This window comes from Gossypium hirsutum, chromosome A05 (genome assembly GCF_007990345.1).
Source record: "Gossypium hirsutum isolate 1008001.06 chromosome A05, Gossypium_hirsutum_v2.1, whole genome shotgun sequence".
NCBI lineage: Eukaryota > Viridiplantae > Streptophyta > Magnoliopsida > Malvales > Malvaceae > Gossypium > Gossypium hirsutum.
In genome coordinates, this window is record NC_053428.1 from 44270786 (window position 1) to 44294712 (window position 23927).

The 23927-nt window shown below is 32.0% G+C and overlaps 1 protein-coding gene and 1 long non-coding RNA gene across 2 annotated transcripts; one reads left to right on the forward strand and one right to left on the reverse strand.

Annotated features, from left to right (window-relative positions):
* Positions 1-4590: 4590 nt before the first annotated feature.
* Positions 4591-8916, forward strand: LOC121229128 (uncharacterized). Its single transcript, XR_005926678.1, has 4 exons — positions 4591-4930; positions 5063-5143; positions 5248-5290; positions 8598-8916. It is a non-coding gene; the product is annotated as an uncharacterized lncRNA (long non-coding RNA).
* A 5303-nt stretch (positions 8917-14219) lies between these two features.
* LOC107960080 (mitochondrial outer membrane protein porin of 36 kDa) lies at positions 14220-16540 on the reverse strand. The gene is made up of 6 exons (XM_016896293.2): positions 16384-16540; positions 16221-16288; positions 15679-15789; positions 15335-15421; positions 14955-15163; positions 14220-14780 (listed from the first exon to the last, which is right to left on the reverse strand). Exons 1-6 carry the CDS (start codon positions 16430-16432, stop codon positions 14474-14476), a joined length of 831 nt encoding a protein of 276 aa, XP_016751782.1. The 5' UTR covers positions 16433-16540; the 3' UTR covers positions 14220-14473.
* Positions 16541-23927: the final 7387 nt, after the last annotated feature.

Consider the following 23927-nt stretch of genomic DNA (forward strand, 5'->3'; position numbering starts at 1 on the left):
CTTACATAATTATTAAGGCATAAGATTGTTGTTAAATCCTAATATTGAGTTTTAGGAGTTCCAGTTACTTCTTTCTTCCATATACGGACTATTACTCGAGCATCCTTTTGTTAATTTCTCTCTATTTCCTCAAGTTTTTCATACTCTTATCTACTTTTCATTTTGTCCTCTTTTAGATAGTTTTTTTTATTAACGATTTATAAATAAAATATGTATAGGCAAACATGTGGTGTGTGTTTTAAATCATGGTACATATTGTATCCATGTTGATACTTGATTAATCCTTTAGCTTGATGTTTATCATATCTTTCCAAGTTGTTTGTCCAATTTGGATTTTATTGATTTTGTCAATAAGATTTTCAAAAATGCTAACATACTCAGACAAGAAATTTTGGGTACTCCTTTATTAGTATGGAAGAGGTTCATTTTTCTTTCTAATCCCATTCAATTTAAGAGATAATACATCTTTTGATTGTGTGAGGATGAATTTTGTATTGAATGTTAAAATATTTCATTTGGAAAATGTAATTCTTCCCTCAATTGCTTGATTTTTAATACATTAAAGATATAAATGATGGATTAGGAGTTTTCTTGACTGATTAATGAATAAATGTGTTGAGTTATCGTTTGAGCTATTATATGAGTTGCAACTACTAGAAATAATGTAAAATTAGAAAATTAAATGACAAACACAACCAATTGGTTATGCAGTTTAGATCCAATATGTCTGCAAGCTTTGTCCAAAGAGTAATCCACTATAATCTCAACATAATAAAAGATGATTTAAGCTCAACTCACTTACACTTATTGTAGCCTTACTCTCATGCAATTGTAAAGATTAAATATCCCACTAAGACTTTCCCTTATGAAAGCTTGGTCCTAATTGATAAAGCAATTTGTTTCCAATATAAAACACTCAGAAATGTTCCTACTAATGAGTAATTTGAGTTATCTAATATGCACAACTAAAACCATATAACAATCTTTCATTATGTAGGCATTTGTACACCTTCTTTCTACTCGGACCTCTATGAAATTAGACAAGCATTGAATTTTCAAAAGGAATGGTTTCTTGTTGACCTTTGGCCCAACCATTTGTTTCTTGTTGTATACTTCTATCTCCTTGCCTTGCCATGATGACAATATTTTTGAAAAGACATCGAATATCAACAAAATTCAGTTCAAGTTCCCAATTCACCTTGTGTTCTTTCAAAAAGGATATTGATCCAAGATTTATCCTTTTTTGAGTAACTTACATTGCCCTACTCTTTACTGTAACTTTATAATGAGAGCTTGACGAATCAAAGAAATCCTTGCTTGAATCTTCAATAGAGCTAATAGTCTTCTGCATACCAACACTATATTTCCCTTTCTATCTTTGAGAATAGTGGCACCCTCGTAGTAACCCTTATCATCGCACTTTTCTAACTTAAAGACTCTCTACCTCTAGTTAATTGAAGGATTTTGGGCTTTCAGTCTCCCTTACCTACCATGATTATTAATCTCAAATTTGCATTCATAACTAAAAAGAACAATTGTTAATCAGGTGCAAAGTCTAGAGTGGGTTTGGACTAAATTTTTCAAAGATAACCATATTCTTAGTTTTCCATATACCTCAAAGTGTGCAAGTAAAGTTTGTATAGAACTCTCTTACCTCAGTTCCGTTTAAATCATCAATCTGTAGCTACTAGAATATACAATATTTTAGTAAGTTCAAATTGAAATTTTAAATTTGAAAGTCAACTTCCAAACCAAACAACTCTTGCAAATTTGCATTTCACAAAAAGGTGTTTTAAGGATTCATCACCATAATTGCAACACGGATAATAAATATCCACTAGGATCAATCTATTCTGAAGTTCATCCTTCACAAGGAGCTAACTAGAACAAATCTTCCACAGAAAATATAATGAGCTTAAATGTCAACTTAAGCTTCCATAAAACCTTCCACTTCTTGTCTGTCTTGCTTTGGGTAATTCTTTCATTAATATTATAATATCATAGTGCATAATATATTGACATAACAAATAATAATCTATTGTGATCAAATTTCCATACATTTTTGTCTTCTCCACTAATGAGAATGATCTGTTAGATATGGCTTGCCAATAATCATTCCTAAAAGTAGTTTTGATGGATCTTTCATCCCATGCCCTACCATCTCTCTTAAGAAATTTAGAAGAGAGTTATGTGTAGTTGTCATGTTAGTTGCCCATGTGGTTATGGAATTATTCCCTGTTCTTAACTCGTAGTTCAAGCCACCGCATATATTTATGGCTTCTCCAAAATAACAAACATCATTCCCTACTATTATTCCCTTTCAGATCTAGCAATAAGAAGGTTTTATTCCATGTTTGTAATATCCTTATTTTTGTAATACTTTTCCTTTAGTCTTAGTTGTAATTGCATTCGGTATTATCATAATCCTTCAAGTTCATTTTTCTAACAAAGATTCCTTCATCAACTTTGTATGTCGATTACCTAATCCACCCTCTTATATAGGAAAGGCCCTTAACATTTGATCAATGTTATTTCAGATATAAGATGTGAGTTTAAAATAAGAGAACGTGTAAAGGGGTAAGGCCGCAAGCATTGCCTTAATGATCGTTAATATTCCTTATTGTGACAGACATTTAGCCTTTTAAAGTGCATGTTTATTTTGGAATTTGTCAAGGATTCCTTAGAAGAACTCTTATAGAAACAAAATAATAAGAGTTAATCAACAAATCAATATTTCAATTAAATCAACATTAATAAATATGAAAAATATGAAAACAAAATAAACATGTTATGGCGAGCTTTCTATTGTTGGTTTCACTATGTAGAGAATGAGAATGATTTATTTGTTGGTTTTGATAAGCCAAATCTCATAATAAATGTAGTATTCTATCACACTCAAAATTCCTAAGAACCTAAACTCAAATAAGAGTCGAGGAGCCGATTGCATAGAAATAGAAATTTTTAGGCTTAAATGAGATATTTTGAAACTTAAGTGGCTGGTTGGGAATGATTAAATTTCAATCCTAGTTTAGTTAGATTGAAATTGGCTAGTTCCATAATGGGAGACAAATGATTAGGATTTAGTGGTGGTATTGGTTTGTGGAGGCCATGCTAATGAAGTATATATGGGTGTGTCTAGAAACGGAATTTTTCTCAATTCTATTTACCAATTTTTCTCCCTAAATCATCGTCTTATTTATTCGTTCTGAAGAAGAAGAGGATGTTGCTGAAGGAAGCTTTGCATGTTATAGCTAGAGCGAGAATTGAAGTCTAGTGGTGGAGAAATTGAGGAAATGGCAAGCTTCCTTACCCCTCTGAACTCATGAATTTAAGGAATGAGTAAAGTAAGAACTCCCAAAGCTTTTGTATACTTTAAGATTTTGGGTTTCTAAAGACTGACCACTTTTAATGGTTGTCATGCTTAGCTACAGGACAAAGAATGTAACGCCCCAAAAATTGGGCCTAGAAAGAATTGGGCCTTGAGTCTGGGATTCGGATAGAAGAAAACCTGAATAATTAAGAAGTTTTAAATATTATCGTTTAAGAAAAAAAATTGAATTAAATTACTATTAGAAAATTTTTACTGTATTTATTATTACGGATATTTTAATTTTTTACGAAATTTTAATTAGTATTATGAGATAAAATTATTATTATTAGAAAAATATTACTGCATGTATGTTTGAAAAATTTTTATGAAAATTATTATTATTTACTGTATTATTGATATTTGAAATTTTTATTATTAGATATATTTATAAAATTATTATTATAATTATTATTATTAGATAGGGAAAAAATAATATATATATTTATAAAAGTATTGTTGTTTTGCTGTTTAAGACTCTAGAAAAATTTTAATTTTGTGCTACCTTAGAGAATCTGGGCAGTAGGCCTTAATAATATTTTGGGCTGCGTTTTAGCATAAAGGAGCACTTGGCCCAGTGGCTAAGCACGCTAGGAAGTCGTGGGAGGTGCATGGGTTCAAGGCACGGCGTGCGCCAATGATTGTTGTTTTTACAATCAAGGATTTGTCACAAGGAGGCCTTATAAATATCTTGGGAGGAAATGTGACACAAAAGAGGCACGTGGTCAAGTGGCAAGGAGGCGTTAAGAGTGTGCATGTGGTTAGGGGTTCAAGTCTGGTAAGTAGCGCTATCTTGTTTTATTTTTAAACAAACCGGGACTGTAGTAGATAAGTATTATAATTAATTGTAAGTAGATTACATCATGAGAAGAGCTTCAGTGCAGTGGCAGCAGCGTGCAGTGGCAGCAGGTTTATATTTAATTGTAACCATATAATAAGAAGGAAGGAAGCCTGGTGCAGTGGCCAGCAACATAGGCATAAGCGCAAGGGTGGATGGAGGTCTGGAGTTCGAGCTGTGTTGTACGCGCAGTGGGCTACCAATTTTGCCTGTTCACATGGGGGAGAGTTAGAGTTTGACCGAAACTCTTCTTAGCAGCATGATGAAGCGTGGATAAGGCTGCAGATCAGCGGTTAGGTGTTTGAATGAAATTCAAACTTTGAAATTGGAGATTGGAATTTAAAAGGAAGATTATACCGAAATGCACTCATTCGGCCATAGCAAATAAGTGTCATTTATTTTTGGCCTTTATGATTCATTTTTTTTCTCCTCTTTTTCATTCTCTTACTCTCTTAATTCTTCAAGCCGAGGCCATTAAACCATTCCTCTCCTTTCTTTTATCGTCATCTTCCCATCTTCTTTGCTTCACCAATCATAAAAGAAAAAAAACCTCTCCCATTCAATCACCTTAACCGATCACTCACAAAAGCCGAAACCTTCATAAGTCATAGTGATTCAGGAATTAATATCTAGTTCTATTCTCTACTCGCATTTTAAGATTGGATTCACTATGGATCTGAGATTGGGGAAGTGTTGAAACGCTCTTGACAAGTACATCATTGGTGGTAAGTACTCGAATCTTATTTCCATTCTTTATTTCGGGATTTAAAGAAAAGCCGAAAACCCCTATATGCAAAGGGTACCTGTCGACTAAACTAAAAGGGTTTAGTGGTGTTATTTGATTTGTTTTACTCTAGTGTGGATTAAAGGCTACTAATCGAGGGCTTGGATATTTGGAACGACCAGAATTAGATCTAGTCCATTTTTTTCCGGCAAAGGTAAGAACTTTAGTGCCTAAGGTGTTAAGGGCCAAATATGGTAAGGGTTTGATGTGTTAAGTTGTTATGGATTCATAGTTTAACGTGTTAGTAACTGATTGTAGGCAACTCGTGTGTGGAGCTCGTCAACGTTTCATCGAAAAATAGGTGTGTAAACGACACCCACTCATAGACTAGATCGGCAAAAGCCGAAATGCCGGAAAGCCAGCATTTTGTGAACTTGCGAGCGTGCGAGCGCTCGTGAGATGGCTGTTTGTTAGTTTTGGTAATCTAAAGCGGTATGATTGCAGAGTGCGCAATTTCATGCACTTCGGTATATTTGGGCTTAATGGGCCGAAAATGGGTTAATGGGCCAACGGGTCTAATTCAGTAAAAACGCTCGGTAAGTGTTTCTGTTGATGCGTTAATGGTTGTAGGATGTATGTAAACCCTAAAATAGTGAATTTTACTAAAATACCCCTAAGTATGAAAATTACCATTTTACCCCTAGGTGCAAAATGATCGTTATACCCCTAGGGTTAATTTTGACTGAAATGCATGATATTCTGATTATGTTTGTTGTATGCCATGACATGTATATCTGTTGCATGGGATCTGGGTTATGTTATAGAGGAAGAACCCGTTCTGGTGGCTGTGCCATATATTCTGATATAAGCAATTTTGCTGCGGATTATAGTTAGTGCCGCAACCGGTGTTAACACTGTAAGTGTAGGGATGGCGTGGATGATTTATTCCCTACAGGAAGTGTAGGGATGGACGGAGGCAAGTGCAAGGTTGGATGGGGTTATCATGCATTAATCATATGAGGCTGTTTTGTTATGGGCCAACTGTATTGAAATGGGCCCAACTATGTTAATATGGCCAAGGCCCAATATATCTCGACTTGTAATAGGGCTACGGCCCAGATTGATACTGATATGGGCTAGGCCCAATATACTCTGATACTATAAGGGGCTATGGCCCAGATTAATATTGATATGGGCTAAGGCCCAATTAACACTGAATAGGGCTTAGGCCCAGTAAAGCTTGAACTGATTTGGGCTCTGGTTGGGATACTTTACACACTGAGTTTTCCAAACTCACCCCCTTTCTCTTCCATCCTTGCAAGTGAGCCCTAGTTGGTGGACTTGGAGCTGGGCGGGATTCAGAGTGGCCACGAAGATTAAGTTTCTATTTTCTTTAAAATAAGTTTCGCATTTATTATTTTGATTATTTTTATTCTGGTTTAAGTTGTAATAAGGCCGCTCTTTTTATTATTTTTAATATTTTGGGCTATTAAATTGGTTAGCTCTAGGGCACGTTTTATAAAAGTTACTTATTTTCAAAATATCACAATTACTGAGCAAAGCTTCCGTAACGTAAATATTTTCAAAGGAAATAAATATTTTAAATGGACTTAAACTTAATTTGTTGTTCGTGGACAAGTAATATGCTTTAAGTGTGGCAATGGATGTGTGCATGTCTAGGATTGGATCCATGAAGAGCTTGGTACTGAAGCAGTCCGACAGACTCACCTCCTCTTTTCTGGCTTCCTACCTGGTGCACAGCTTCCATTCACTTTAATCTATAACGAAAATATTCTTCTCAAAGATTTTTAATTAAAACATGGTTTTCGAAAAACACTTCAATGTGACACGCCGAATTCGGCCGTAACGTTTGGGTCAGGTTTGGGGTGTTACAAAGAAAGTTTTGACCTTTGAACAAGCTAAACAAGTAAGAATGGGAAGCACCGTGAGTTACGGTGCACTATTTCTGCGTGATTATTGACCATGCACTATTTTGATGGTGTTTGTCCTTAGTTGTTCTGAGTTGTCTGAAACTATTGTTATGTATGGATGTGGTAAATAAGCATGCTGGACATAAATTGGTCTTGAGTTCTATGATGATGCATGATTTTCTGTTGATTGTGAATGCTAGGCATGTATAGGATAGCATAGGTAATTCGTTATCCGTAGGTGAATGCTAGGCAAGTATAGGATGGGATAGGTAATTGGTTATCCGTAGGTGTGGCTGTATGTTGAAATGGTTATATTTTATGCCTAAAAAGTAGCGTACTCCATAATAATATGTTATGAAATGTTGTATTTCATGCTTACGATAGGGGAGTACGGAAGGTAAATTATTGACGGGTTAGATAGAGTTAGGGTTTAGGAAATTGAGTTTTTGTTTATTGTTATACGGTATTGCTAAGTACAAACCTTGGTGTGCGAAGCTTCGAGCCTTGCAGAGGTGACACTACGATATTTGAGCATTAAGGTCGAAATGACAAAATAGAGGAATGGGTGGATGGATAGGAAAATGGAATTTCGTTAAGATTTCATCATACAGTGATGCTGGGTACAAACCGCGATGTGAAAAGCTCTAGGCCTTTTGGGGGGACCTTTTGGTATAATATGAAAAGGTATTTAAGTTCTTTAGGATGACACCTTGACAACAGTATTTAGGTTCCATAGAGCAACATCGCACAGCATTAGTAGGCTCTATGAGGCGACACCATAATGGCGATAAAGTCCTTCAAGGTGAGACCTCAAAGAATTTTAAGGTGTAAAACCATAGCTTGGCTATGGCAACCAATGGAGTCCACCAGGACATGAAACATGGGAAATAATGTGTAAAACTCTGGCTCGCCTATGACAATATAGAGAGTCCTCTAGGACAGTAAATATAGGGTGGTCTACTAGGACATTAAACATGGGGTTACGCGTGTAAGACCATAATATGGTTGTGGCAACCACGAAATTCCCACCAGGACAATAAACTCGAAGGTTGTCAAGATGAGGAAAGGAAGATCTTAGTATAACTCTCATGGAGAGTAGCATAATTTGATAGAATTGGTACGCTTGAGAATGCGTGTATGAGTCAGTAGACTGCGGCTAATAAACAGGGTTAGTAATGATCATCAAACATTCAAGCGAAACCTAAATCTATGTGACCACAGGTAAAAAGGAATGGTCCATGATTGCCAAGTCCATCGAGGTCCACTCAAAGATAATGGTCCGATAGGTATTCATTTATTATTATTAGTCATTGAAGAATCAGAGTAAGATGAATGTTTAGCCAAGGCTAGTTGGCATGGTACAAAACTACCACGATGATAGGATGTCAATTTAAATGGTTCATCCATAAGGACAGAATGGTGAAGATCGAGTTGGTTAAGATAAAAAAAATAATTTAGAGTGAGGTAGAATCAAGTCAGTACCATTGGAAACCAAGGTTGTAGAGAACATATTTGCTTCTAAGACAATGAATAAGACCGCCAGCTGTTAGTAAGGAAAATGGACAAGGAAGTGACCTTGTTAGTGAAAATTTATGGAAAGGCTAAAGATGATCAGGGATTGTAATTTTTACACATTAAATTTTGTTTCTTAAAATTCTTCAAAAAATAAGTGTGAAACTATTTCATTGAATCTCACTAAGTTCATTTAAACTTACGGATGCATTGCCTTGATTGTAGGGTAAAAGATTAATATAGTGGTCATAGGAGAGGACCGAGCCAGACTCCGCCAACTTGAGGAAAAATGGGAGCAGCAGCCATAATATGTGTACAGAAAGGCATCCTTGGAGGTTTTACCTTGGGGGTTAAAACTAGTGTATTAGATTCAAACCTTTTAAATTGTTGTAAGAAATCCAAGTTTTATGAGTTTAATATTGGTTCTAGCAAGTGTATAAGTAGATAAACTCAGGAATTGTTAAATTGTATGGTTTTTTGTATCATCCGTTACCTGAATCTAGTGATTGGGTCAGGTATAAGGAGGTACATATTCATTGGTATCCATAGGCTCAGCTATGTGAACTGAAAGTTAAGGTTGGTATGGGTTTCAGCTAAGGGTGTGCAAAATTCGGGTAAAACCGAAAAAATTCGGTTAACCGACTGAATTCGGTTAATCAGTCGGTTAATCGAATTAATTCGGTTGGGGGTCGGTTAAAATTTTTTTGAGTTTTCAGTTAACTGTTAATTCGGTTCGAAACCGGTCGGTTAACCGAAAATAATTAATAAAAAAATTATAATATATAAATAGTCCACTATTCACTCAAACCCAATCCAACATAAACCCAAATACCCAATCTAATATATATTAACCCAATTACCCAACTCAACCCAATTACCGAACCCAATCATAAAAATTACAAATAATTTAATAAATAAAAATAAAAATCTAAAAATAAAAATAAAAATAAAAATTAAAAAATATATAATTTTATACAAATAATTCGGTTAATTCGGTTAATTTAGTAATTCGGTTAATTCGGTTAATTCGATTAATTTGGTTAATTTGGTTAATTTTATACTTATTTTAACCAAAAATTAAAAAACATATAATTTTCAGTTAACCGACCGAATTAACCGAAAAATTTTCGGTTCGGTTAAATTTTTTGAAAAAATTTCAGTTCGGTTAACGGTTAAAAATTTTAAAAGGTCGGTTAATTCGGTTAATGTTATTTAGAGTCGGTTAACCGATCAGTTAACCGATTGAACATCCCTAGATTCAGCAATTTAGGCAAGTTTAATATTGTTTTTTGGCAAAACAGGGATTGAGATATTTGTCCAATCTAGGTTCACTTGTTGCTCGTATGTTAAACACAAAGTATTATCCTTTTACTGATTTTTTTTAATAATACAGTTAGGTTCTCACCCTTCATATACATTCCATAGTATTTGGAGTTCAAAAGGGTTGTTGGGCTCAGGTCTCCGTTGGAAGGTTAGCAACAATAGGTCGATTTTGGTTTGGAATGATTTTTGGTTGCTAAGGCCTAGTAACTACAATATCCAAATAGGTTAGAAGTGATATCAACGTTGTTAGTGATCCGATGATTCCCAATGAGGCAAGATGGAATGTACCTTTGGTCTGGAGCTTACTTTCAGATGCTGAGGCCAAGCGTGTTTTATGCATCCAATTGGCTCTTTCGGGTCAAGAGGACATGATGCTGTGGCGTGGGGATAACACAACGGAGTACACTGTGCGCAGTGGGTATAAGTTTCTTACAATAGGTGAAATCACTACTACCCCAACTAACTAACAAGGTGTGGATAAATTTGTTTTTTACTAGTTTTTATGGGCACTCTCTATCCCTCCAAAAATTAAAATTTCCTACTGGAGATTATTTAGAAATTACATTCCTACTTTGGAAATTTTATACAATAGAAGGATCACTGCAAGTCCCTTATGCCCAAGATGTCAGCATCTTCTTGAGTCGGGCGTTCATGTAGTACGAGAGTGTAACTTTGATAGAGAAGCGTGGGCGGGGTTGAGCATTTCTTGGCCTGCAAATTTGGATACTCATGGATTAATGGAATGGGTATGTTATCTTTTTAAGCTACCATTACCTATGATTTGTCTATGCATTTGTGTTTCTCTTTGGGTTCTATGGCTCTCTAGGAATAAACTAGTTCACAAGGTGAGTTAACAATCTCAAGAGTCAATTATTACCTTCATCAAAACTTATGTCTTTGAACTTGGACTCTCAACAAGAAGGGCTGCCCAGTACTCGATCGATAGAAACTTCGAGTTGATCAGCTGATCTTGTGTGTTTGCGATCTTGCTGAGTAATTACTCTAATTTGATAGAAAATTGTTGGAAAAGTTGTATTTTATAGGAACTTTTGAGGCATATTCTCAATAGATAAAGGTTGAAATTTGAATCATAAAATTATGGTTTCATATTCTATACCATGAGACCTTTACAACAGTATATCATATGCTCAAAATAGTTGAGTGATGAATGAGAAATTCATACTCAAAGTAAGTTACTTGGAACTATTTGTTGAGAAAAAGAAAAGTTTAGATCTCATATTAGTTATATACCAAGTGTGAGATTTGTCTATATATGAGAACCCTTTTGAAAGGTGATTGAATGACTAAACTTGGAACCTTGCCTAGCATGTAGGGGGTGAGACAGGGTTGGACCTGCACTCGCACAATGTGGGCAATACGAAATGTTCAGACTAATTTAGCCCAAAATGGGTTTGTGAGTATTTTAGCCCAACATAAAATTTATTTTTTCTCGGCAAATATATACAAAATCTAATATAAAATGACATATATCCTAATTTAGTTATTCTAATTAATACAAATTTTGTCTCCTTATACATGGATAGTTTCAAAAATTCATCCACTCTGAATGCCTATAAAAGGCTAAGACTTATTCAGAATTTTTTGCTAAATTTTCACTCTCTCACACTGAGATTATTTTCTCTCAAAAATATTCTTTTCCTCTCCATATTTTCTAATGTTCCGTGATTAGAAAAAGACAATGTTTGTTCATTGATCGCTGCAAAAGGCTAAGACTTATTCAGAATTTTTTGCTAAATTTTCACTCTCTCACACTGAGATTATTTTCTCTCAAAAATATTCTTTTCCTCTCCATATTTTCTAATGTTCCGTGATTAGAAAAAGACAATGTTTGTTCATTGATCGCTGCAAAGGTGTTACTACTTTGATCATTGTGTTGTTGTATCTTGGGAGACATTCGACCAACGTTTCTCCAATTACCATAGAAGCGACCGTATTTGTCTTAAGAAAACTGTGTTAAACAGGCCTCAATGTTTAGTAAATCTCTATTCTTCTTTTTGATTTCAACTTTTTGTTACGATTTTTATTGGCCTACATATTTGACAATTTAAATATAAATTATTCTATTTATATTTTATTTTATATATATAAATAATTATTTATTTATATTTATATATTTTCTTCGCTAACGTGTTTTATCCAACAAAAATTGCAATTGGAAACAATGAGAAAACCTTGTAGTTGACACAATCCTTAGTTTAATAGTCTCTAGATTCTTCTTTTAGAGTATGCTTAGTTAGATGAAAAAGTGGATATTGGAAAAGGGAGTGGAAAGTGCAAAAAAAAAAAAATTGACTATGCTTAGTGAGGAAGAAAAGTGAGAGAAAGGAAAATAAGAGAGATGCTCATTTTTCATCTTAATGTATAAAAATCGATCCTTCTAAATTGAAATGATGAGATAAAGTTATGCATTTTGCAAATGATTTATTTTCATTCTTTTCATTTTTCAACTCTACTAAGCAAAGGATAATTTTTGTTTTCATTTTTCCATCTTTCTTACCAAGCACACCTGTAAAAAGAAAAATTATGTTTTTCATCCTTCTAATTTTCTACTTCTCCAACTTTTCTTCATTTCAATTTTCTTCGACTCTATCAAGCAAAACTTTTGTTTCACCCTAGCTGATCTATTAAGTTGTTATGGTGCAACCTAGCCAAACCGTGAAACCAAATGTTAACTTTAGCACCTACAAGATTATGATGTCTTTGTGACTGAAGATAATGTTTTTTTACTTGTTTTTTAGGTTGTATCAAGCCAATCATGTTTCTTCAAAACTGTATCCATATGGGCTCATTAGTATCGCTTAACCAGTGCAACTCTGGATTCAGTAAGGTTACAATAAATTATGACTTGTCCCTCTTACTTAGAAGGTTACTTGTAGTGTTGGATGACTAGAGTAGTGCGTTGGTTGATGTTGTTGAATCAATGCCTGAAATTGAAAATCAATCCTGCCAACTTTATCCTTGATAGTTAAAAGACATTAAAGGTAGCTTTTAGCTTGCTTATTCGCATATTGAATGATTTTTTTTTCTTTGGCCTAGAGTATTATTTCCAACTTGAATTTGATAAATATTTTCATATTAAGTTCTGAAGCTTTTTTTTAGGTTTGGTAATTAGTTTTACATTGAAGTTTAATTTTTTTTTAATCCAAGTTAATCATTAATCTTAACAATTGTTCTCACATTGAGGTTTTAAGTTTTTTTATATTCAAGTTAATCCTTGACTTTTCCTTGAAAAAGAGTTGGACCAATAAAAGTTCAAATCTCGATGTGGAAACAATTACCAAACTTAGAAGTTAATTTGGACAAAAAAAAAAGTTCAAATCTCAATGTGAAAATAATTATTAAATTTATGAATTAACTTAGACAAAAAAATTCAAACATCAATGTAAAACAATTACCATTAAGATTTCAAACAAAAAACTGGATTAACATTATTTTTTAAACGTAGAGTATCTCTAAAAATGATGCTCCTTGACCCTTTTAATTTTATCTTTTGGGCATATTTCTATTAATTTGTACCCTTTCTTGCACCTATGACAAGTGCAAGTTTCAATCTATGAACATATTCTGATGTGACACATTTGGGGCAAAAAGCCAAACTCAGTAGAGTTTTTGTCCTCCTTTGGCATGGTTCTTAATTATCTAAATCATTTTTGGGTTCTCTACATCTTACATAACATTTTAGTGGCCACAGTCAAGTGCACTAACAAATATCTAGAGGTTTTAAATGCAACTTTGCGTGTTCAAGTTCTTACCTCCTTCAGAGAGGCTGTTAAAGAAATTTGGAAACTTGGTGCTGGTTGCATACACCTCTTGCTTTATCCTGTATCTGATGAACGCCGAACTATTTTGGTATGTAACTGCTGATTGAAGACCTTTTACCCACCTTTATCCTGAATGATCAATTATTTGGCAATGAGTTGTTAGATCATTTAGAATTGTTGAAACTGACATATTGGAAACTCAAATTGCCAAAAAGACCATGAGCAGCTACAATATTATGAGTTTTTCAGAGGATATGACAAGTGATTCAACGTAGCCTTCCAGATCAGCTAAACAAATGAAACTGGCCATTAAGCCATGTCTATGCTGTTGACAGAGGAAATGAAACTGGCCATGATGCAGCTGAGGAAAACTAGAACTCAGGTCTAAAGTTCATGACTGATGGTGGCAACTGACAAAATCCACTGCTATGCAAGTTGAGAGAGTTGGGCTATTAGCCAATCCAGAGAATTGACCTTAAAACACCTTTCTATTCCTTTTTGTTTATATATAACCTAAGGGGAACAGCAGGGTGGGCGTGGAGCTTCATAAATTATGGTTCATGTCATAAAAACTAAGAATGAAGAGTTATTGAGCAACTTAACAAGGTAATTGATGATGGAAAGGCTCTGCCATGTAATGTAGATCATTAGATGAGCACCTTGCATTGAGATAAATTGCAAATGACTAGTGTCTTGAAAAACAGGAAAAGAAATATGTAAGCAAAGTGAACAATTTCACAGATGAATAAAACAACACTCAATTTCACAGGTCAATTGACATTTGACAACATGAAGCTTGTTCAACAAAACCGCATGCCCTTGGAAATTCAACAAAAACAAATCGCTAAAGTTTGCCACTCACAATTATTTTTACAATCCATGAGGGCCATGACCATCAATGTCAAATCCGTAAAAAGTACATTATTTCTCTCCAAGTCTCCACCAATCAAATTTATGGCCTTCCCTTCAACTGCACAACAATGATAATAAATTTACCTATGGCTTGAGTGCCAAGGCCAACCCAACCTTAGCACTCTTTTCAATTGCTCTGGTGTCCACCTCTCCTGATATAGTGAAGAGGGATTTTGGGCGCCACTCATGCTGGATCAGTGCGCTTGCTCTGCCATAGTTGTTCATACGAGCCTTCACTGTGGTCAATGGGTCAAGAGCATGCTGCGTACCAATAGTGAGAGTGTTCTCGTTACTCGAGAAACTATGGGTCAGCTCTGCACCAACTGCTGTGTTAGTCAATGGACTAACAATGTGGTAGTAGGAAGCAGTAAGAGTATCACCTTTATCATTCCTGTAGTAATCAACAAAATAACCCCGTTAAAGCAAAGTCAACAAGCAGAATAAAAGAATACATGAACAAGTGAAGATAGAAAACCATTCATGCAGATACTTCCAGGTAACTTTTCACGCTTCCAAGTAAATAAATACCTAAAATGTTAATCCCAACTCAGGAATGACTACTTACAATGTCATGGAAGCAATGAGGTCAGAATGGGTGATATTTAACCCAGCATTCAGTTTGATAAAGTTTCCACTGGCAGTGTCAAATGAGAGATCAGTCCCAACAGAGACAGAATCGTTTCCAATAACACCAGAAAAGCTAACAAGAGGCTTTGCAGTCAATCCAATGCCAGTGCTTATGCCAGCATATTCATGCCGGTATTGCAGTTCCACCTGTTACAACAACAATAAGGACAGCCATTCCTCACAAAACCTATAATAAGATTAACAGAAGGGATGCACAACTATAGCTTTAACTCATTACTTAAACAAAGATGCTGAAAATTTCGTTGTTAGCAACAAAAAACTTAATGATAGGAACAGGAGTAAGAAAGTGTCCATTACCTTGCCAGACTTTTGATCAGGAACAACGAAACTAAAGATGGTCTTCAATCCTGGTGCAGGTTCATCAATAGTGACAGTGGTGAAAAGCTACAAAAATGAGAAACAAATGAGATAATATCCGAGACTACAATAAATTCACACGTCAAGAAAAAACAAAAAGAAGTCTCAATGTCATGGTTTGACAATTGAAATGGACCATAACAACTTGTACATCTATAAGGGACGAAAGCCTCCATTATTTTCCCATTCATGAGAATGACATATGGTAGCATGATATAACAACTATAAATATGACCTCAGAGATATAAACCCTAACTGAACTGTAAAAGCACTGTACAACTTACATTCGATCTGGAGTCGAATTTCACATCAGTTGTGATGTTCTTGTTCTTGAGCTGAGTATTTACATCAGCCAAAAGCAATTCACCTTTCTTAGTCCCGGTTGATGTGATTGCCTGACATACATATATACATGCATACATCAAATTAACGAATTAGAATATGAACTAGACAAGAAGGTAGCCCGTGAAAAATAAATCTATATATCAATCATAAAATGAAGCATGAAAAATCATTTATGCAAACATATGAAACGAAGATATACCCAAAGGAATTCTACTGAAACTTACTGATTAGAATTAGGGAAAAGAATAAAGATGTTATGCAATAATAAGTAAAGAACATGCTGAATGAAATTCAACAAACATAAACTAAATAAATATATATATACGCATTACCCTAGAAGAGTCGATAAAGTTCAATTACGAGTTCATCAACACAATATCAAATAAACTAAATTAATCAAAACTGAAGAGAAGCAGCATCACTAATTCAGCTGAGAAATTAAATAATATTGAAAAATCCAAAATCTAAAAGGGAAACTCACGACTCCATTGGAAGTGTAAGTAGTGACAGTGAACTTGTGGTCAGCCTGGTAATCCTTGTAAAGAAGATCTGAATTAAAACAATGAAGAAAAAGAAATTAATAAAAAGCAGTCAAATGAAAATGAAATGAAAAAAGACGAAATAGAAAATGAGGAAATTTCGACCTCTAGCCTTTTTGCCGATATCGGAGTAGAGACCAGGACCTTTTCCCATGCTTCTTTTTTCCCGAGAAAATGAAGAGGAAAATGAGGGAAACGAGGGCTGGCTGGCTGCTTCTGGCTGTTTGTTTGACTTTGACAGGGAAGAAAAAAAATATAGATTATTGATAATAAATAATAACCCTAAATTAATAAATAGTTGGTGTTTTACGGACCATTGATCTTGAGTTGAGAAACGCGTTCGCTTCTAGACCGTTGAAATTATGGGTCAGGCTAAAGCAACATTATAAGGTTGGGCCTCTTGTTGGGTAATGGTATCCAATGGTACATTTCTTTCAATGTTCGTTGCACTTTCATGCAACTAATATGTTATTTTACGTGTTTTTAATTAAATAATATTTTTATAAGTTAAAAAACATATTTACTAATTAAATTAGAGTTAATATAATTTATAATAAAAACCTATTAAATTTAAAAATAATTTAAAGAATAAATTAATGCTTTAAAAATAATTAAATAAACAATGAAATATAATTTGTAGTAAAATATTATTTTAATACTCCATTGCTTTTGACATATATAGTATTTCGAAACAAAATAGTAAACAACTTTAATTGTTGTGCATGTATTATTAAAATTAAACAACAATAAATAATAACAACTAAAGTTATCAAGTAATAATGAAAGTCATACATTTTTTGCAATGGAAATTAGAAGTGACTAAAATTAGATTGGATTTGAAATTTTTAATTTAATTTCGAGTTAATTAAATTGAGTTATTTGATTTTTTCGAGTCGTAAGTTAATTAATGATTCAAGTTTATCATACTAAACTGTCTTTTTTTTTCAATCATTTTGCTTTGAAAAAGTTTCCAAATATATATAATTTCAAATTTGTAAGCTCTAACATGAATATTGGAATTAGTTATATTGCAATAAAATTTTAATTTGATATGTTTAATTTTTGAACAATTTCACTCAATTTGACTCTACTTGAATTTCATTTCACTCGCCTCGATTTTAAAAAATTTCAAATCTAGTTAGGATAATAAATTAAGACTCATCAACCCGATTAATTCAAAAAAATTTCACTTAATTTAATCAAGTGCTCACCCATAATGGAAACAGAACCCTAAAATACGATCTTTCCTGTAATTGTTTATATGTTATTTGAATGAAAATGTCATGCTAATGCATATATTTATAGTGCAGGATATTAGTTTTAATTGGTATACAAAGCAACAATAATTAAGTGATAATTAATCTAAAATGATATATGTAATTTAATATGGATTCAAAATATAATTAAGTGATAATATCTATTACATTAATAATAAAACATTATTAGTAAAATAATTATTAATAATTTGTTATGAACAAAAGTTCTATCTCTTAGTTTTATATTGAGGATTTAATAAAAAACATTATTAACAAAATCATTATTATCTTTTTTTTAAATAAAATCATATTTATAGATTCAATTTTATTAATTATAAAAAACTGATTTTAACATGGTTAATTATTATTCTATTTAAAATAAAATATTATTTATAAATAAAAATTATATTTATTTAATTAAAATATTTAATTAAAAAACTTGGTTTTTTATTATTTTAAATTTATTTAATTATATTTTCAAATTATTTTATAGATTTACAATTTTATTAATTAATAATATATTATGTTATTGTTTATCTAAAACTTTTAAAAGTTAGGATCAAATTAATTAATTTCACATTAATATAGTACCATATTAATTAATATTATTTTAATCATCACATAATAATATTAATAATTTATTTTTGGTGTGAAGTAGACCTATTTATGGGTCGGGCCATTCGGCCAGGCTCGAAGGCCCGCCCGAAATGTGAAAGGGTTTAGGCAAAAATATAAATTCGAAAATGGGCTTGGACAAAAAAATAAAACCCGTTTAAAAAACGGGCCGGGCCTTGAGTGAGGCATTTTTGGCCCGAGCTCGACCCGGCCCGAATTCACTAAATGACAAAAAAATCTATTTTTTTAAATATTATTTTCTTATTATTTTCTCCCTATTTTACTGCCATTTTACTATTATATTATTACTATTTTGTTGTTGTTATTTGAATATTGTATAAAACTTATTTTATTATTAATTTTGTTATTATTTTAAAGACATCTTTGTTATTATTTTAGAGGCATTTGCTTGTTAAGTTGCATCTATTTTAGTGTTATTTAAGTATACATATTTTTTAAAATTTATTTTCAATTTGTTAGAAAATATTTATTTTGATGTTTTTAGTATTTTTGATGTATTATATATATTTTAAAATTATATAAAAAATAATATAAAAATTAATATGGAAGGGGCCAAGTCGGGCCCGGGTTTTAATATTTTTATCCGGGCTGGGCTCAACTAAAATTTTAGGCCCATTTTTTTGGCTGGGCAGAGCCCGAACCTAACAAATGAGCCTAAATTTTTAATTGAGCCCAGCCCGACCCATGCACACCTATAATGTGAAGTTAGTAATATAATTAACAATAAAGGGTACTCTCATCAATTTAAAAAATTTTCCAAACTCATGTTTGTATATATATTATAGATAGATATGTTATTTCACTGGCTTAGTTGATAAGAGTACTAAAAAACCCCTATAATATATTTCAAATTACATTTTAGCTCCTCTACTAAAGGAATGGACAAATTAACCTTGTAAGTTAGAAGAGTGAAAAAACAACTCTTTTGTTAAAATTGCACCATTAAATGTTTATTTTGGTGTTTGTATATAAGCTATAATAACAAATTTAGTTATTAGCATTTACACATTTATCCAATTTTACCTTTACTCTTTTACTGGAAGTAAATTAGAAATTTTTTAACTAATAAAGCTAAAAGCTCAAAAAGGTCTTAGTAACAAACTAAAAAAAATTAATTAAACCCTTTAAAATTTAAAACACATAAAAATTATAAACAAAATTTATAAAAAAAAGTTATAAAATTTTTATTAAAAAATAACAATACCAACCCAATAAAAGAGTAGGGTCTTTTTTAAAAATAAAACTATACCATTAGATTTTAATAGGTTAATATTGTTATTTTTAATAAAAAATTTATAACTTTAAAAAATTTATAACTTTTATTTATAATTTTTATATTTTTTTAATTATTTTTAAATTTTAAAAGTGTCTTGGTGATTTTTTTAAAAATTTTGTTATTAAGGCTCTTTTTACCCTTTAGCGTTATTAGTTTCAAAATTTTCTAATTTACTTCCAACAAAATAGGAGAAGCCAAATTGAATAAATGTATAAAGGTTGAGGGCTAAATTTGTTATTATACCTTATATATAGACACCAAATTTTAGCAGGGAGACTATTTTGCTCACTCATTTAACGTATAAGGGCTAATTTACTCATTTTTTGGTAAAAAGGCTAAAATGCAATCCAATGTATAGTGCAGAGGGTTTTGTGGTACTTTTACTGCTTTAGTTATGCTAGATAGTGGCATCTAAAAACGAAAATTGTTATACCCCATTCAAGCTAGACACGTGGCACTTTTAGAAGGCACTAAGTTGATGCTTGAAGACAGTTCCCTATTTTTCGTCCTCCAACTCATCCTCAATTGCTCAGCTCTCGAACTGGCCACCCATTGTGAGACCACTTGCTAATAGAGGACACATCCCCTTTCGTTATGCTACCTGCTACTATGATTAGGCTACCCACTTTTTAGTATAAACACTCCTCCAAGTGTAAACACTCTTTTTAGGGACTACTAGAACCCACTTAAACATAACAAGCTCGTACTCCCTTAAAAAGGAATAACAGAATGAGTCTCATCGTGCATGTCCCTCACGTACTCCATAATGATAACTACTTTGCCATACCACCACTACCAAAAAAGATAATCCTCTATAAATACCCTCCAAATCAAAGGAAAAGGGATCTTCTTCCCTGTTATAATCTTTGAGCACTTACTATCTACATTCAATCTTCCTTATGTTCATAACAACCTTCTTCCTCCTCTTGTCCTTCTTTGGTTCTCCGCCTATTTATGTGAACTTGCCCCATTTGCATCACTACATTCTCCTCATTATCTCCTCTTTTGTTGATACCCCTTGATGTGAGTCCCAAGGTTTAAATTCATACCCATTAATGTGATGGGTTTACACTACCTCAAGGCCTAATAATAAGGTCAAAGGCCAAGCAAATGAAATCAAGATTAGATAAAAAACAATATGTAAGGATGAATCTTTTTGAGGAAAGGGAGAATAATACATGTACGAAATGGGTGAAATTTATTAAAGTCAATTCAACTAAGCTGCTAATTTTCAAGTTGAAAGATTAGTCAACTTGTGACATCGTTTTAGTGAAGACTGTACAAGCAAAATTTCTGGACCGGATTATTACAAAAATTACGAGTTTTGAGCTTTTTATTTGAGTTTAAATCATCTTATGTTCAAGTTTCAGGCTTAAATTTTATTATATACAAGCTCAATATTGTATTTGCTAAGTTTTATTATTTATTTATTTCAAATTTTGAATAATTTTTAAGTTTAAAACTACTTGTTGTTTAGATTAACTATAATTTCAGTATACTTGAAAGCTTCTTTTAGATGTACTTAGCTAGCCTATATAAAGGCATATTCATTGTACGGAATCAATTCATTCATTATTCACTTTCAATTAATAAAGTTCTCTTTGAGTTTTCTTTTTAAGAATTTTTCTTGAGTTTTCTTTTAAAAGAGTTTTAACAATCTTTTTAGATTGTAGGGATTATCTTCAAGCTTTTTTTTTTTGTCAAGTTTTCTTTCTTGTAGGAGAAGTTAGAGTCGTTTGAACGGGGTGTTAGGTTTTTCTTGTTTCCAAGGCTCCTTAGGACTTCTACATGTTACTTTCCATCTTTTCCATCCATCTTCTTTATTATGTTATTTTCTTATTTAACTATTTTAATATTTAATTTATTTAATTGTTCTTTTTTTTTCCTATCTTAATTATCTATTTTAATTGCTTCCTTTAATTTTAAAATTCTTAGATTTGACTTAGATTTGCTTGCATTTCAGATTGTGTCAAAATTCAAGTTCCTTTTCGATTATCTAGAGCCTTAAGTCAAATCTGCGATGTGAACAAACTTGCAATCATCTTCCACACACCTATCTTTATCATTGGGCCTTATTCTTATCATTTGGTATCAGTATCTTGGGCGTTTTAAGTATCTTTATATAACCAAATGATAAAGATGAGAGAGAAACAGAATCATAAGTTTGTCCAAGTAGCGGATTTGACTTAGAGCTCTAGATAATCAGAAAGGAACTTGGATTATAATACAACTTGAAACATAAACAAATCCAATTCAGACCTAAGAATTTAAAAATTAAAGGAAGTAATTAAAATAGATAATTAAGATAGAGAAAAAGAACAAATAAATAAATTAAAGGTTAGAACAATTAAACAAGAACATAACATAATAAAGAAGAAAATAAAGAAGATATATGGAAAAGTTAGAAAGTGACGTGTAAAAGTTCTAAGGAGCCTTGAAAATAAAAAGACTCCACAACCCCTTTCAAACGGTTCTAATTTTCCTTCCAAGAAAGAAAACTTGGTAAGAAAAAGGCTTGAAGATGATCCTTACAATCTAAAAAGATTGTTAAAACTTTTTCTTAAAGAAAACTCAAGAGAAATTTTAAAAAAGAAAACTCAAATAAAATTTTATTAATTCAAAGTGAATAATGAATGAATTGCTTTCGTACAATGAATAGACCTTTTTATAGGCTAGCTAAATACATCTAAATAAAACTCTCAAGTATACTAAAACTTTAGTTAATTTAAATAATAAGTAGTTTAAAACTAAACTTTTTTATAGACATAAAACTTCTAAATAACTCAAAATACTTAAAAGTTATTCAAAATTCGAAATAAATAAATAATAAAATAATAAAACTTAATAAATATAATATTGGGTTCGTATATAATAAAATTTAAGCTTGAAACTCATAATTTTTTGTAATAATCTTGTCCAAGAATTTTGTTCGTGCAGTCTTCACTAAACGGTTATAACTTGAGCTCTCGAACTTGAAATCTAATGATTCAAAGTGCATTTCGAAGCTAAGAGATAGCTCTTCGACGCTATGCAAACATCTAAGCACATGAATATTTGGATCCCATCCAAAAATTCATCGTAAGTTGACTAATCTTTTCAGCTTTAAAATTAACAGCTTAGTTGAATTGACTTTAATAAATTTCACCCATTTTGTATATGTATCATTTCCTCTCTCTTCGAAAAGGTTCATCCTCACATATTGTTTTTTATTTATTATTATCAAATTTTGGTTTGATTTGCTTGACCTTTGACCTTATTATCGGATCTTGAGGTAATGTAAGCCCATCACATCTATGGACTTGAAATTGGGCTTGAGACTCGCATCACCTTTCATCAACAAAAATTTAATTGATTTTTTTATTTAAATTTTTTATATCCTTAAACCGTTTTGTACTAAATAAACAATTATACTTTATTTTTTAAACTTCAAGTATTTTTTTTTGGCATAATGACAAGCTTAATTTTTAGTTTTCACATTTTTATCAATTTTGATATTTCTTTTTTTTTAAGCTAAATTTGGTCATTAATATTTTTTTAAAAAATGTAACATTTAACCATCAACATTTAAAATTTGACCATTCAAAAATGAGTCTAATTGTTATTTAGAACAAAAAAATTTACTAAAATGTTAAAATTTTAACATAGTGGCATGCATGGCAATTAATGTGTGTTTCATGCTCTCTTTTTTAAAAATTTTTATGAACTATTTATAATATTTTTTTAATTTTAAAAATTTTGGTATATTTTATAATTTTTAAATTAATTGTTGAGGTGATTTATAAAATAAATAATGTCATGTTAGCATGAAATACAATATACTATCATGTAAGTTGCCATACCAATATCACTAAAAATTTGAATGTTTGATTGCTAAATTATGTTATAATTAAGTATTTGTATATGTGGTTAAATGCAAATTGGGGGTTTAAGTTTTTGTTCTTGAATTTTTACTGTTTATTTTGGTTTAACCCCTATCATTGAACTTTCGAATTAAGTTTATTTTTACGTTAATTTGGGTTAATTTGTGTTTGAATCTCTGCGTAGGTAATAAGGAATTTTTTTTTATGTTGTATGTAAAGTTAATTTTATTTTAAATTAACAATTTTTTTTAATTTCCCAAAACTTACCGTTCCCCAAAATGTCTTCTTCTTCTTTACTTGTTTTATTTTTTCCTTTCTTTTTTTTCCCTTTTTACTCTTACACTTTCAACTGTGTTTCACGTTTCGTTGGTTATATCAATGGTGGTTGAATCTGTTTATTTTTGTGCTCCAAGTTTCATTTGTGCCGTTAATTGTTCACTCAGATTAAGTAAGTGTTATATTTTGTTCCTTTTGCTTGAGTTTGATAATTGTCAAGGTTTTGGTCTTTTCACTGAAATGAATTTTTGACTTGTGTAAGTTCTTGTTAGACGAAGTTCTCAAGAGTAACGTTCTTCCAGAGTTGTAGAATTCATGTAATTGTAGTGTTGCGCGAGGGTAAGT

Excerpts from the sequence above, each read along its gene's own strand:
- LOC107960080 (XM_016896293.2), bottom strand. The coding sequence starts at position 16,432 with ATGGGAAAAGGTCCTGGTCTCTACTCCGATATCGGCAAAAAGGCTAGA. Across the intron at positions 15,790-16,220 it reads CTTACACTTCCAATGGAGTC|GCAATCACATCAACCGGGAC; the intron begins GTGAGTTTCCCT and ends TATGTATGTCAG. Across the intron at positions 14,781-14,954 it reads CTCATTGCTTCCATGACATT|GAATGATAAAGGTGATACTC; the intron begins GTAAGTAGTCAT and ends TGATTACTACAG.